Source organism: Uranotaenia lowii, chromosome 2, assembly GCF_029784155.1.
Source record: "Uranotaenia lowii strain MFRU-FL chromosome 2, ASM2978415v1, whole genome shotgun sequence".
Taxonomy (NCBI): domain Eukaryota; kingdom Metazoa; phylum Arthropoda; class Insecta; order Diptera; family Culicidae; genus Uranotaenia; species Uranotaenia lowii.
Window position 1 is genome coordinate 112,886,304 of NC_073692.1, and position 15,097 is coordinate 112,901,400.

The window sequence follows — 15,097 nt, forward strand, 5'->3', positions numbered from 1 at the left end:
AGCCCTCCTTCCTCTTTCTCATAAACCCACTGGAAGGATAGAGCATACATACTCCCATGCCATGCCATACCATGGTTTTCCTTGCTAGTTAAGTTTTTGAGTCATGCAAGATCTGCATTTTTAATCATTTTTAGGGCACTGAGATCCAATTGGTATGCCATAAGTTATTTTATGACAGTTTGAATTTTTGAGATTCAAGTGAAGAATTTTATACGGTAGTAAAATAATAAAATCATATTTCAACATTTATTGCAACACTGCCGAATATCACTATGATTCTTATATGAAAATTTATCAACTAAACTTCTCAAACAGCGCAAGAAAGATTGGATGGTGTGAAAGAAAAAAAAATTTCAAACGATTATCAATTGGCCAGAAAATAATTGGAAATGGAAAAATTTAAGTAAAACAGTGGCCAAGAACTGTATAATTGTATTAGCATTGATTCTTTGTAGTTCTTAAACAAGTTTTTAGGGACAAAATCATAGTTTTTTTTCTGTAAAATACCTTACCTCATATCCACATTTTTGTTGTTCCCTCACTTGGAAATGGTTCCAATGATGAATGGATGAGTCCACTAGAAAGCCACTTCCACGGTGCTTTCCAGGTCGTGCCGATATAGTTCCGAGCAACGCAAACGACACCAGTATTATCGCAAACGGCGTCATCGAATTCCACATAGAATATAAACAAAATGCAAATTCTAACGCCTTCCCATATAGGGGAAAGGTTTCCTAAATGGGCCTATCGGGTTAAATGACCCTACGGCTGTTTGATGAAATGGCTGACTAGACAGCTTACCTGACCACTGCATTTTGAGGGTGATACGCTTAGAACATAAGGCAAGAAAGAATTTTATGAATTCACAAACTCAAAAAAATTTAAAAAATCATACAAGGTTTTGAAAAAATTTGATGTAATATTTCGACTTTTAAAAATTATACCCTAAGAAGCTTAAAACAAAAACTAGGATGGTTTTTGTTTCTTACTCAAATGAACTTAAGAATTTAACATATTTTAGCTTTTGTGGAGGTTTAATAATGATTATATAGTGAAATAATAGAGTGTTTTTGTATGCCCCCATCATGTTTGTAAAATGCCTCCATCCTTAAATAACAGGTTAAATAGAATAAATAAATGATTTTTATCATTGAACCTTCAAATCTAAGCTCTGAATAACATCTTTAGAGAGAGTTGAAGATCTAAAAACAGATTTGGTAAAGTTTTTCTCATGGAAGAACTGCCTCCATAGTATGGCAACCCTAACTTTTGTTTTCTTCCATAAAATTATAATATACATAGATTTTTTTAAAACCTCAACTTTGTCGCACGGAAATTATTACTTTCTAGCAGTTTCAATGGAATTATACGGAAATATTTCCCAAAAAACAGAAATTTTGTTCAAAACATAAATAGGCGCATTTAGCCCGCACGGTTTGAGGTTCGGCATTTTAGACAACACTTACAATAAAATCGTTTTCTCGGAAACAGAAGAAAATTTTAACATAAAAATTACTCCATTGTATAGAAAACAGATGCCTGCACAAGTGTATCTAGTTTTTGTACACATATTCGATGTGGTATTTGATTAAATCAGTGTTCTGCTTAATAGGCGCATATAGCCCGCTCCTCCCCTAACTATCGGATGACTACGCACTTTGTTCTCGTGTAAACCGGCCTATCAATTCCACTACAGGGTTTTCGAAATTTCTTTCCACTAATTGATGATTTCCGTTATAGTTAATTGGTCCAACCACATCCGTCGAGCCCTCGGACCAAACTGCGATCGGACCGGGATGGTCAGTTTTATACCGCTCCATTCCATTTTGAACAGAATGCCTGAAATTGACTCTTATCTTTTCTTCATTAAACGCGCATCGCATCGTCTTCGCTTGCTTTTTCCAGCTCCTTTCACTGCGTTGATACCCGATGTCGAAGAGCTTGCTTGTCATTCAACTTTCCGGAGAACAATTGATCTTTGATACCGAAGTATATTCATAGTTAGTGCAAACAGAAATGCTGCCCAGCAGCAGCTGATTAGGTTGTGGGGGGATGGGCTTACCTGATTTATACGAGCTGTCAAGTATCAATTTATCTGTTTATTTTGATAACCGATCTAGGGTGGCGATCCAAAAAGCTTCAATTTGTGGCACCATTGAAAAAAAAGTTTAACTTTAAGCATAGAGACGTGTTAAGTATGGTGCGATTCTTTTGAGTCTGTCGAACTGTTTCGTATACTACTTGTATATAAGATGGAGTTCAATTTAAAAAAAACCACCCTAACGTACAACATTCTATTGACAACTTGTTTACAAAATCAGATTGGTTTCGGAGGGGGCAATCAGAAAATTGTTGTTATCATAAGCCGCTGCAATATGGAAACTCATTTTTCGACTAACCCACATTGGGATGCGCCTTGATAGAGCAATGCGAGTAAATAGTAACAAAGTCACTGAGGAGATGTTTAAAAAGTGAAGTTACAATTTTAGATAAAACGAGTGAAGAACTTTCCGAATAACTGTACTACAAAGTTTTGAATAAAAAACTTCCAACAAACTTACTAGACTTCTACCAATTAGATAGCGAAAAATGATATTTAGCAGTTTTATTCAAATTGCTGTTATTGAATTTACCCATGCCTTCATAATAAAATGTAAATTCACCTGGATTTTGAAGTAGGCGCTCATATGTGAATTTTTACTTGAGGACACAAAAAAGGACACATTCGATTCGTGAAAATACAGTGATGTACACACAAAAAAAGCATAGTAAAATTACTAGATCCGTGGTTTAAATGAACAACACGCAACCATATTTTTGAGTCAATAATATTTTGTTCTTGATATTACCATGCACATAGTAATTTTACTTTGTGTTAATTTTTGCTGCGCATAGTAATTTCGACTACGTTCATAGTAAAATTGTCAATGAAATCATGAGTATTTTTTACATCATGCATGGTAAAATTAATATGTTCAATTTTGAAAATAGTATGTGTTATGATAGAAACAAGTATATTAACATGATCCAAATAGTAAAATTACCATGCAGCATGGTATGAATATCTCGTAGCATAATCGATTTTACGAATTATTGTGATATTTTGAGCCCTTTAATTGAAAATCCAAATTTTTCATATTGCTTTTTTATTTCATCAGTATATAGTGTTTCACAAACATAATTTTTCTTCGTGTGAAGCACAGTACGCCGGACTGAATCTCATCTGATGATTAATTGGAATATTCTGAAAACAAATTTATAAAAATCGATTATTGGGCATATTGATATTAATTATTTCAACTTACGCTTAAACCGCTGAATCTCGATTTTTTTTTCCATACCGATTTGGGATGTTTCGGAACTCCTTTTGGCCATCGATGATAAACTGCCGGTTGGGGTCTGGGACTTGAGCAAGTGCCTCGTGAAATCGAAGTGCCAATGAATAAAATTCGGCTTCCGGCTCCAGCTTCCGGCTTACAGTAGAATTTTTTAGCAATTTGAGCCGGAATCGAGAGTTGGACGTGTGGGAGGCCAGTTTTATGATCACAAATTGATTGTTAAACTAAACACTTACAATTTTATCCACGCCGAACAGCTTGTTCGCGTTCCTAAATCGCGACGAACGACCGCGCATCATGCACATGGTAATTTAGACACGAGAAAATTACTATGAGCTGTCAAAGTTCGCATAGTAAAAATACTATGTTGTAGTACTTTAACCCAAATTTCTGGTAGAAAATACTAAATCGTGGTAGAAAACTCTAGATCGTGGACATAGTAAAATTATCATGATCCTGTATTTGGAAAACCCATGCAATATTTTTCCGTGTAGTCAAATATAGACAGATTTAGTACGTTAAAAGTGATTTTTAAGTAACTATGGATGGGTCATGCATCTAAAATCTTTTTGAAAGAATACAGGCATTCAATATGGCCTGGAATCCAAGCTTTGTCGCAGGTGGGCAGACAAATATAAACATTTTGGAGCTGTTTTGTAATTATTAAAAATATCCCTTTTTAATTGTTATTTAATCGTGTTTTTTAAATTTTTATATAACCATCACATTTATTGTCGGATTCTTTTCAAGAAACTTCCGACCAACTTCCATTTGGATTGAAACACTCGCGTGCTTCGCCTCTAAAATTCGCAAATAGACTGACCGTTGAGTATCTTTTCGTTTTATGTGTTTTTTTTTCAATAATCCTTCCAATGCGAAATTTACAAGCTCTATAAAGAATACCAATTGACAATCAAAGTTTCGCAATCCAAGTTTTATATTATTTTCAGACATTTAATTTTGTATTTTCAATACATCTAGGGGAGATATGGGCATAATGACCACCTTAAGGAAAACGCTTATTTAACCATAAGGAACAGCTATAATATGTGAATTATATCATTGTTTCGTGTTCAGACACTCAAATAGTCTATTGCCTAACTGGATTAAACTTGAAAAAGTAGATAAAAACGTTTAAAAATGCATTTTAAAATTATTTGCCGAAAACTGAAAACCAGTCACTGTAAGGGCATAATGAGAACCCCCTCCCCCCCCCCCCCTGGGGCAGTATAAGCACCATTAATCAAGCTGTGTGGTGGCTGTGTGGTGGCGGCTTATAGAATACTACCACTGGGATACTGGTCCACGTCGTAAAAGGCGACTTATCCAGTACTTCCCATATGCGTTAGTCATTCTTCAAATGCGACTATCACATTGGGAGGGGGGAACCTTGGCTTGGTTCCAAGCCAAGTTTCTTCAGGGAGGATTCACCAATTGTGCTTATTGCTATTAATGCGCATGCACAAGTTGTATTCTCCTAAATTTTGTAAACACCCGCTTCAAGGTGGTTCTGTGCCTGCGGGCCCCAAAGTGGGGGTAGGAGGGTGTATAATAATCCTATCTTAAGCAGAACGTTGTTAAGGTCTGCACTATAGCCAGGCACTGGTGCAAAGGGCCGTATTTTTCCTGGCAACTCGTGGGATTCAGATTATACACACGATTTTAAAATTTTCATCCTGTATGGGATACCCCGCTTCATGCGTCGATATGAAGGTGCAGAGGTTCTTGTGTGTGATGGAATTATGTGTGGAATTCTTTGATAGAAATGCTTTCTATTAAGGTTGCACAGATAAATCTGCAGCACAAAAGAACCGCTACACTTAACTTATGTCGTTTAATCCTTAATGGAACTGCATCAATCGCCTTGGTCCAAGAACCCTATTTCCGAAATGGAACTTTTTACTTAGGGAATTTGCTCAAACCAAACTTTACTGTGTTCAGTGTAATTGGAATGACTAATGCCCGAATAATGCCTCGTGCATGTATATTGATAAACAATTCTTTAAATGCAACACTTATACCCAATCTAACAACAAGAGATATTTGCGTCGTTCAGGTTTCGCTGCCTTATAGAAAATACGTCTACTGTTCAGCATACTCACCATATGAACAATCATCCCCTACGGATGATTTAAAAAATGTCATTTCATTCTGTGAATCACAAAATATACCTCTTGTAATTGGCTGTGATGCCAATGCCCATCATTTTGTATGGGGTAGCTCAGATATCAATCTGAGAGGCTTAAATTTAATGGAATATTTAAGCAGCACTGATTTAGAAATTCTAAATGTAGGAAATAAACCAACTTTTGTTAGGTGTGACAGAGAAGAGGTGATTGACATCACACTTTGTTCTAGAACAATTTCTCAGGAAATTTCAAATTGGCATGTGCCTAACGAAGAATCGATTTCTGACCACAGGTTTATCTATTTTGAACACTCAGGTGAGTTTTTAGAAACAATTACATTCAGAAACCCAAGAACAACTAATTGGGACCTATATTTGGAGCATCTTGCTACTAAATTTCATGGATATACACCTGAAATTACTACTCCTTCTGAGTTAGATGAAGTGGTTGCAAAAACCACCGAAATTATTTTAAATTCTTATGAAGAAGCGTGTCCTTTACGAACGTTGAAATTCAACAAAAACAGTACACCATGGTGGAACTCAAATCTTAGTAAATTACGAAAAAACTGCAGACGCTCTTGGAACCGAAGGCGCACGGAAGGTTTTGATGCTTTCAAGTTGGCTCGCAGAGCTTACCGGAAAGCAACAAGAGCTGCCGAACGCTCAAGTTGGCGGAGCTACTGCACAAACATTTCAAGCTTGCACGAAGCAAGTAGGTTAAATAAAGTCTTAGCCAAATCAAAAGATTATCAGGTTTCATACCTTAAAACCCCTAGTGGTGATTATACATCAAACGACGAAGAAACATTAAGTTGTCTATTCAATACTCACTTTCCAGGATGTGTTGATCAAGATTCATCGATAGAGCCTGAGTTCTTTTCTGGAAGTCTAGATTCCTTGCATTTTGCTCGGAAAATAGTTACTACAGAATCGATCAAATGAGCAATCGATGGTTTTGCTCAATACAAATCTCCTGGAAGTGACGGTTTATTTCCAGTTTTGCTTCAAAAAGGATTCGATCATTTCAAACACATATTAAGAAAAATAATGATAAGCAGTTTTGCTCATGGATATATTCCTAAACTTTGGCGGCAGATAGCCGTGAAATTCATCCCTAAAGGGGGACGATCATCATACGACGAAGCCAAAAGCTTTCGTCCTATTAGTCTAAGTTCATTTCTATTAAAAGCACTTGAACGTTTAATTGATCATCATATCAGGCAAGAATGCCTTGTCCAACATCCGCTTAATGCGACACAACATGCATACCAAACAGGAAAATCAACATTAACTCTTCTGCACAACGTAGTACACAATATTGAAAATAGTTTTTCACAGAAAGAATCATGTCTAGGAGCATTTCTAGACATAGAAGGAGCATTTGATAATGTCTCGTTTACATCAATAATGGATGCGGCACTACTTCATGGAGTGCCTAGTGTTATAACTAACTGGATTAGCGCAATGTTAAGTAACAGGAATCTTCATTTGTCTTTAAGACAGGCTTCAATAACAAAAGTTAGCACACGTGGTTGCCCACAGGGAGGTGTACTATCACCCCTTTTGTGGAACCTAGTTGCAGACGGCTTGTTGAGAAAACTCAATGACCGTGGAATACCAACCTATGGATTCGCAGATGATTATCTTCTGCTGGTAAGAGGTTTGTGCATAAGCACATTATTTGATATAATGCAACAAGCTCTGCGCTCTGTTGAACGATGGTGTTCTCATGTAGAACTGTCAGTTAATCCTCTCAAAACTAATATTGTATTATTTACTAAAAAACGTATCACCCGCGGGGTGCGCCCTCTGCTGTTTTATGGTTCCGAAATCACCGTGTCTGATCAAGTTAAATATTTGGGTGTCATTCTTGACTCCAAATTAAACTGGTCAGATCACATCGAATTCAGAATCAAAAAAGCATGCATGGCCTTCGGACAATGCCGACGTGCAATCGGAAAAAACTGGGGACTCAAACCCAAACATATTCACTGGATTTACTCCACAATAGTAAGACCAATTCTGGCCTACGGGTGTCTAGTGTGGTGGCAGAAAGGAGGAGTTGCAACAGTTCGGACTAAACTAAATCACCTTCAAAGAATGTGTCTCTTAGGGATGTCCGGATCGTTCACTACAACTCCTACTGCAGCACTAGAAGCTCTGTTTTCAATCAAACCTCTACACTTGTTCCTAAAACAGGAAGCCTTTTCATGTGCTTTTCGTCTACAGGCAGTTGGTCTCTGGCTGTCAGGAAATATCGAAAGATCATCGAGTCATACAAATGTGTGGCCTGAATTAGTTAGATTAAACAAGTTTAATCTAGCGCCAAACGATTTAACACTCTCGAGTAGTTTTCCCTACATGGGGTTTAAAGTCAAATTTCCTTCTCCTCAAGAATGGTTATCAGGTTTCGTAGAGGACCAAATGTCCTCTCATATTGTATTCTATACTGACGGTTCATTATCAAACGGCCGTGCAGGTGCAGGAATTTACTGTCACGAGTTGAACATAGAATATGCTCAACCTCTAGGAAAATATTGTACAGTCTTTCAGGCTGAGCTATATGCTATGATGTATGGAGTGCAAATTCAACTTCAAAAGAAGATTATGTTCAGAACAATTTATTTCTGTTCAGATAGCCAAGCAGCTATCAAATCACTCAGTGCTTCCAGTTCTAGATCAAAACTGGTAATCGCATGCCGGAAAGCAATCGAAGAACTTGCTGAAGGCAATGGATTAAACCTTCTGTGGGTACCCGGACATAAGGGAATTTTTGGAAACGAATGCGCCGACGAACTCGCTAGAGCTGGGTCGGAAAAGGAATTTTACGGACCAGAGCCGGCTGTCCCAATATCACCATGTTGGTTCAGAAACCAAATTCAAACTTGGTCCTCTAACCAGCATGAACGATACTGGGAAGAGTTGGACACTTGTCGTCAAACTAAATTATTTTTAGAAAAACCATCTCCAATCATATCAAGTTACTTATTAACTTTAAATAAATCTCATTGCAGCATCTTGATCAGAGCACTCTCCGGTCATTGTAAACTCAACTATCACATGCACAACATTCAGCGTGCTGAATCTCCAGTATGTGTTAGTTGTGAATCAGATGTGGAAGATCCCTTCCATCTTATATGTAACTGTCCCTCATTTGCCAGACTACGTTTTCGTACTCTGGGATCTTACGCTTTAAGCGAATCTGAGTTTAAGAAATTAAACTTAAAAAACATTCTATCATTCCTTACCGAATGTAGAAAAGAGCTTTAATGCTAATAATCCCTAGTGGAAAGGCTTTATGCCATCTTAAATAGATTGAATTTATTTCTTCCTTTTATAGGTTTTTCAGGTTTCTCAGGTAAATGATGAAATCTTGGATAAAAAAGGCTAGGCACAATTTTCCCGTATGTTTGGATAACGTGCCGCTATTAAGCCTACCCCCATTCTGATACCTGATACCTGATGGCCTGGAATCCAAGCTTTGTCGCAGGTGGGCAGACAAATATAAACATTTTGGAGCTGTTTTGTAATTATTAAAAATATCCCTTTTTAATTGTTATTTAATCGTGTTTTTTAAATTTTTATATAACCATCACATTTATTGTCGGATTCTTTTCAAGAAACTTCCGACCAACTTCCATTTGGATTGAAACACTCGCGTGCTTCGCCTCCAAAATTCGCAAATAGACTGACCGTTGAGTATCTTTTCGTTTTATGTGTTTTTTTTTTCAATAATCCTTCCAATGCGAAATTTACAAGCTCTATAAAGAATACCAATTGACAATCAAAGTTTCGCAATCCAAGTTTTATATTATTTTCAGACATTTAATTTTGTATTTTCAATACATCTAGGGGAGATATGGGCATAATGACCACCTTAAGGAAAACGCTTATTTAACCATAAGGAACAGCTATAATATGTGAATTATATCATTGTTTCGTGTTCAGACACTCAAATAGTCTATTGCCTAATTGGATTAAACTTGAAAAAGTAGATAAAAACGTTTAAAAATGCATTTTAAAATTATTTGCCGAAAACTGAAAACCAGTCACTGTAAGGGCATAATGAGAACCCCCTCCCCCCCCCCCCCCCCCCCCTGGGGCAGTATAAGCACCATTAATCAAGGCAAGATGAGCGTTTTCTGCCGGGGAATCTAGCAGTGAATTCAATTCGGTTAAGTCAACTAAATAATAGAGCTGCAGCTTGACTTGTTTCATCTGATGATTTGGCCTATTGGTAAGGTATCGGAGAGGTTATCAGTAGACTCGAGTTCGATTCCTGGTCAAGGTGGGTTTTTTTCATTTATCATTCATGATCGATGCATTTTGCACTATACGGTGAGGCGTAGATTCATCAAACAAAGCAATAACAAAATAATCTAGGTCTGTTTGTAGAATTCAAACAATAAACACATGCTCATACATTATGTTTCTGGAGTTTTGTTTGACGGGTGATGCTACTAGCCGTATAATGTAGGGGAAAACTGTACAAGACGCACCAGCGGGGTAAGATGGCCCATGTCATTCTTTTTCAAATATACACTAACCTACGGCTTCGAATGATGTTTTTCTTCATTTTTATTGTAGCAAACAAGCTTTTTCATCATTCAATAGATGAAAAGTTCACAAAATCTACTTTAGTCCTTAGAAACAGAGGAATTTAAGGAATCAGCATGAATCTTGTTATTTTTCATAAGTAACATGTAAGGTTTTATGGTAAAACACCTTGCGCAATCTGATCAAACTACAGCTTATCGTTTTACCACTCATGTGCACTTTCGGAAGACTATAAATATTTTGTTGTATTTTATTAACTTCCTACCAATTTTATCAAAAATCAATCATATGGAAATTGGGGCAGAATGCCCACAAGACCACGTGTTTTACGCTCAAATTTTAAATGCTGTTAACTTTTGGGAAAACCTGAATATCAATACAAAATGCCATTCTTTTTATTTGCTGACTCTCAAATTACGATAACAATGCATAGTTATAACATATTTTGTCCTTGTTCGAGTTAAAACGGTGCATCAAAATTCGACTTGAAAAAATTATCGGCCGCCATGTTTGCCGCGATATCACTATATCAGTCAAAAAAATTGAATTTCGTTGCCTACTTGAAGGCGTTTTATCTATAAGGATATAAAAAAGTGTATTTTGAAAAGCGAAGTTTTTGATGAGTTTAGCAATACTTAATTATTTTAAGCAAAAGAATAGTAGTTTGCAATAATACGATGAACATGTAATTAAACATTTGATGTTTCAATAATAACATTCCGTATAATCATTGTTCCATTTCTTACCACCCTTCCTGTTTGGTGCGTTCTGTCCATTAGTTTTGGCGTTCTACCCCGCGGTTTGTTTTCTGGCTGTTCCAGTTTTTTACAAAAATATAGTCAAAATCGTGTTTTTAACATATTTTTTCTTTTCCATAATACGTAAATTTCATCCTTGAATCGTCGTCAACTTTCAATTTGGTTCTTAAATGAGTGGTATCGCTGTAAATAGCAATTATGCTTAGCTGGTGCGTCTTGTACAATTTTTCCCTAACAATCAAAAAAATCAATCATGAATGGCATGTAAAAAAAATCCTCGAACAGGAATCGAACTCGAGTCTACTGATAACCTCTCCGATACCTTACCAATAGGCCAAACCGACAGATGAAACAAGTCAAGCTGTAGCTCTATTATTCAGTTGACTCCACCGAGTTGAATTCGCTGCTAGATTCTTCGGCAGAAAACGCTCATCTTGTCCTAATTGATAGTGCTCTGTTCGCCCCAGGACAACAAATTTAAGTAAAAACGCGTTTTAAAATTGATTTAAGTGAAAAATAAAATTTTAATCAATTTAAATCAGATGAAGATGATTTAAAGGTCATAAAAGCTTATTTGATGGTGCTCAAAAACTATAATATTTTCGTCACTTGAGAAACTAGCTGGTTATTATTTAATATTTCTGTAAAGATGATAAGGATGTTTCTTTTTTGGTGAAAAATTAATACAATAGGTAGTACGAAGCAAATCCTCATGAAAATTTGTTTATGAAAATACGTACTTTTGTAGAAAAAAGGAGTGCCTATTATGCCCTGGGTGCTCGTTATGCCCTTATCTCCCCTAACCTTTTATTTATCTTAGCAACAAGAAAGCACGAATTCGATTTAAAAAAAAAAAAAAAACTATTGAATCACAACGGATTTTTTGCCCAAATTTTCAATATTTTCTTCCTTTTCCTTTCATGAAGTTCATATTTAGAATATCATATTGTTAAATCATTTCACTTTTTTTTATTTAAGAGCACATTTCATACATTTTTTCTTATTTTTCTTACTTCATAACAAGAAGCTTTCTTTAAATTTGGGAACATCAATTCCTATCTGTATATTTTCACAAATCACATGGACCAGTTTTAATAGAAACTTTCAAATAACAACCAGCCACAACCTTCAAATTCCTTTTTTCCTGATTTTAGACGATTGTCATTGTATTTTTTTTTTTTAAGTAATCAAATGGATAAAAAATGTGAAAATGGATTTCTACAACCATTTTTTTATTACTGGTAATCAAACAAACGCCAAAAAAACACAATAAAACATAATCAAAGTTTCAAATTATTGATTATTCCGGTAAGTCATTAATAGATCATTCAAAATTGTGTGATTCAAGCATATGACTTTTGTAAAAAAAGTTATTGAATTTTTTTTTAAATTTTTTTCAAATCTGTCAATAACAGGAATTAAGACAAAATTTTAACTAAAACTAGATTGAATCTGGGATATTTCTTAAAGCAAGGGTCATATGGTTTCGCAGTTTTAAAAAATTGTTAAAAGATCTGAAAGTTTTCATTTGTATCTAATACTTAAAAACTTTCTTGGATGATGTGATGATGAATTTTTCTTAAGCATTGTAACCTCGAAATAAGAATAACTAAGTTAAATATGAATCCTTGATTCTATGATAGGTAATGAATCGATTCAAAGTCAGATATAAGTTTTCATGTAATTTCATTAGTTCACCAGTCACTTTGATCAATTTTACCGAGAAAAAAGCTAATCAATATTTAAAGTTCTAACCATCTTACTTTACAGTTCTCAAAATTATGATTTTAGTGGCATTTATCAATACAAAAACGTATGAAAACCGTAGCTTTTTAATTTTTTTTTTGTGAAAAACGATGAAAGTCGAGAAATGGACGAAACCACAGCAATCATTCACTTTTTGCTCCCATATGTGCATTCGATGCATTCTAACCGCACCCAGCATCATTGTTAAATTTGAGATGATTTGGTTGGTTCCTAAATTAACGCAACGTGTTTCCATTTTGTATGAAAATTTGTATGGGAGAAGAAATTTTTGCGTGTTAAATCATTAAGAAAATTTCTTCAGGACTAACTAAAGGAACTAATTCAGGACTCAATAGCTTCCAAAAAATTTATTGCTATTTTTAGTTATCAAAACAACCAAAAAAATCCTAAGAGGTGCAAAAATGAATGAATATAAAATTATCATTCAACGCTTGCATTGGTCTAATTCTAAATACACAGCAAGTTTTTTTGTGCTGGAAACCAGCAAAATTTAGCTGGTTTTTGTCCAGCTGATTTTCCAGAAAAATTTCCAGCAATTTTGATTGATTGAAGATCAGCAAACTCAATTGCTGGAAAATCAGCAATTGAAAAAAGGCATTCGAGAAAACCTACAAATCTTCGATTTAAATAGATTATTGTTTATTCTGCTTAATAAGCTATATGAAAAATTTTTCCCATAAAAATTAACAATTTTTGCATGATTCTGTTCAACATAGTTTATTTATTCCTTGAAAAAAAAAACAATAGTTTTGTGATGAAAAATATTGATTTGAATAAATTTTTTTGCCAAAGTAACGTTTCTGTCGTTTGGAGATTTTCGGTAGTCGGACACAATCTTCGGTCCCAACAACGTTTGATTAACGAGCGAGTACTTATTAGCTCATTATATTTAAGCTAAAAGTATAAATGAAATTTTACCTTCTAACAACCACCTAGGCCCTCCTACTATTCCACTTTTTTCACCAAAGTTAACCATTTGATAGGGTTGCTAGCCATTTGAGCTATACGGGCTTACTCCTGGTAAATGTCCAGTTTTCTTAATATGTAAAATTTATCTCTAAATGACTATCAAAATGTCACAATAACTATAATATTCACAAGAAAAAAGTTGACATTTCACATTTAAAAAAACCCGTAGGCTTCGAAATACTTTGGTTTCATCAGAAGAGGCGTTTGATAGCTAGCCTTCGAATATATTGACAGGTATTTTAAGACTTTGAAATTACATTTTTACTTACAGCAAAAAAAGTACCACTATATGTTTTGCTTGTTAAAATATGAATGATTGAAAATCACGGAAATTTTCTTCGATTTCTTCAGTTTGTTCTGAATTGTTTCACGGATAAATCAAGCATAAGTTTACTTTTTTTTGACGTAGCAATTGACGTTGAGGACCAAAAATGTGAAAGAAGGGGTGCGAAATAAGAATAGCAGGTACCACTTGAGTTTTTCAACAAAAAAAAAAGATTATTTAAAAAAAATTACTGTGTAAAAGTGAATAATAATGCTTTTACGAAGTATTTGAATAGATGACTGCATTCTAAGCAGTTTTCTAGAATTCCAAATGTTTCCAAATGTTTTAAAAGGGGATTTAAGAGATGCTCCTCAAGCGTTAAGGAATTTGTTATTTGAGCTGTAATTCTTTACCAAACTACTTACTTTCTGCATTAAAATGACGTGAAAGGATGAAACAAACATTCGGGATTTATTTTGAATCAGAAAACATAGGTTGTAAATCATTAACTTTAATTTTTTTTCAGTAAACCACACTTATTCCTGTTTCAAGTCGTAGATGGAAGCACTGTCTTGCAGCTAAAACCAAATTAAGTCTCTATATTGATTTTTTTCGTTTGTTTAAGTGATCTTAGAATTTCGAAAGCGTTCACACAGTACCATGTATTTAGTTCTTGACCAAAATCATCCAGCACACCCTAATTAATCCTGGATATTCGAAAATGGGCATGAATTTGGTTAAATTGCAAGATAGTGCTTCCATCTATGACTCAAAACTAGAGAAATAGTGTTTGACTATTAAAAAACATTAGTATTTTTGAATTCCAACCTGTTTTTTGGATTCAAATTAAGCCTCAAATCTATGTTTCATCATTTTTCACCATACGTATGTATGTTAATGAAGAAATCAAGCAGTTTGATAAAGTTTTATAGCTCAAATATCAAAATCCTCAACGCTAGAGGAGCATCTCTTAAAACCTCTTTTTAATACCTTTGAAAACCTTTGGAATTTTGGAAAACTCCTAAAATGCAGTTTTCTATTCAAATAATTCGTAGAAGCATTATTATTCACTTTTACATAGAAACTTTTTTTTTAAATAATCTTGTTTTTGTTGATAAACTCAAGTGATTAAAACTCACATACCTAAATAAGGATAAAAAATTCCAGACACAACTGAATGACAATAATCAAGAAATAACATAATATTTAAAATTTTCAATGACATTATATAAGGAATATTATTAATTACTTGCTACACAGAAATTGTTCTATGAAGTCATCAATGGAAGTCAAACGATGGAAGAGCAGTAGG

General features: G+C 34.7%; 1 protein-coding gene across 4 annotated transcripts in view; it reads right to left on the reverse strand.

Moving 5' to 3' along the window:
- LOC129743642 (lysosomal alpha-mannosidase-like) overlaps window positions 1–1,792 on the reverse strand; it is a 30,417-nt gene extending 28,625 nt beyond the window's left edge. Inside the window, exons 1-3 of one of the 4 annotated variants that reach the window (XM_055735720.1) lie at window positions 1,467–1,792; window positions 802–829; window positions 513–599 (exon numbers count right to left, since the gene is read on the reverse strand). In XM_055735720.1, the coding sequence (XP_055591695.1) occupies window positions 513–599; window positions 802–829; window positions 1,467–1,570 (219 nt within the window). In that variant the 5' untranslated portion in view covers window positions 1,571–1,792. Of the gene's footprint in view, window positions 1–512; window positions 773–801; window positions 830–1,466 lie in introns of those variants that run through there. The other 3 variants (XM_055735721.1, XM_055735723.1, XM_055735722.1) reach the window with 3 other exon arrangements.
- Window positions 1,793–15,097: the final 13,305 nt, after the last annotated feature.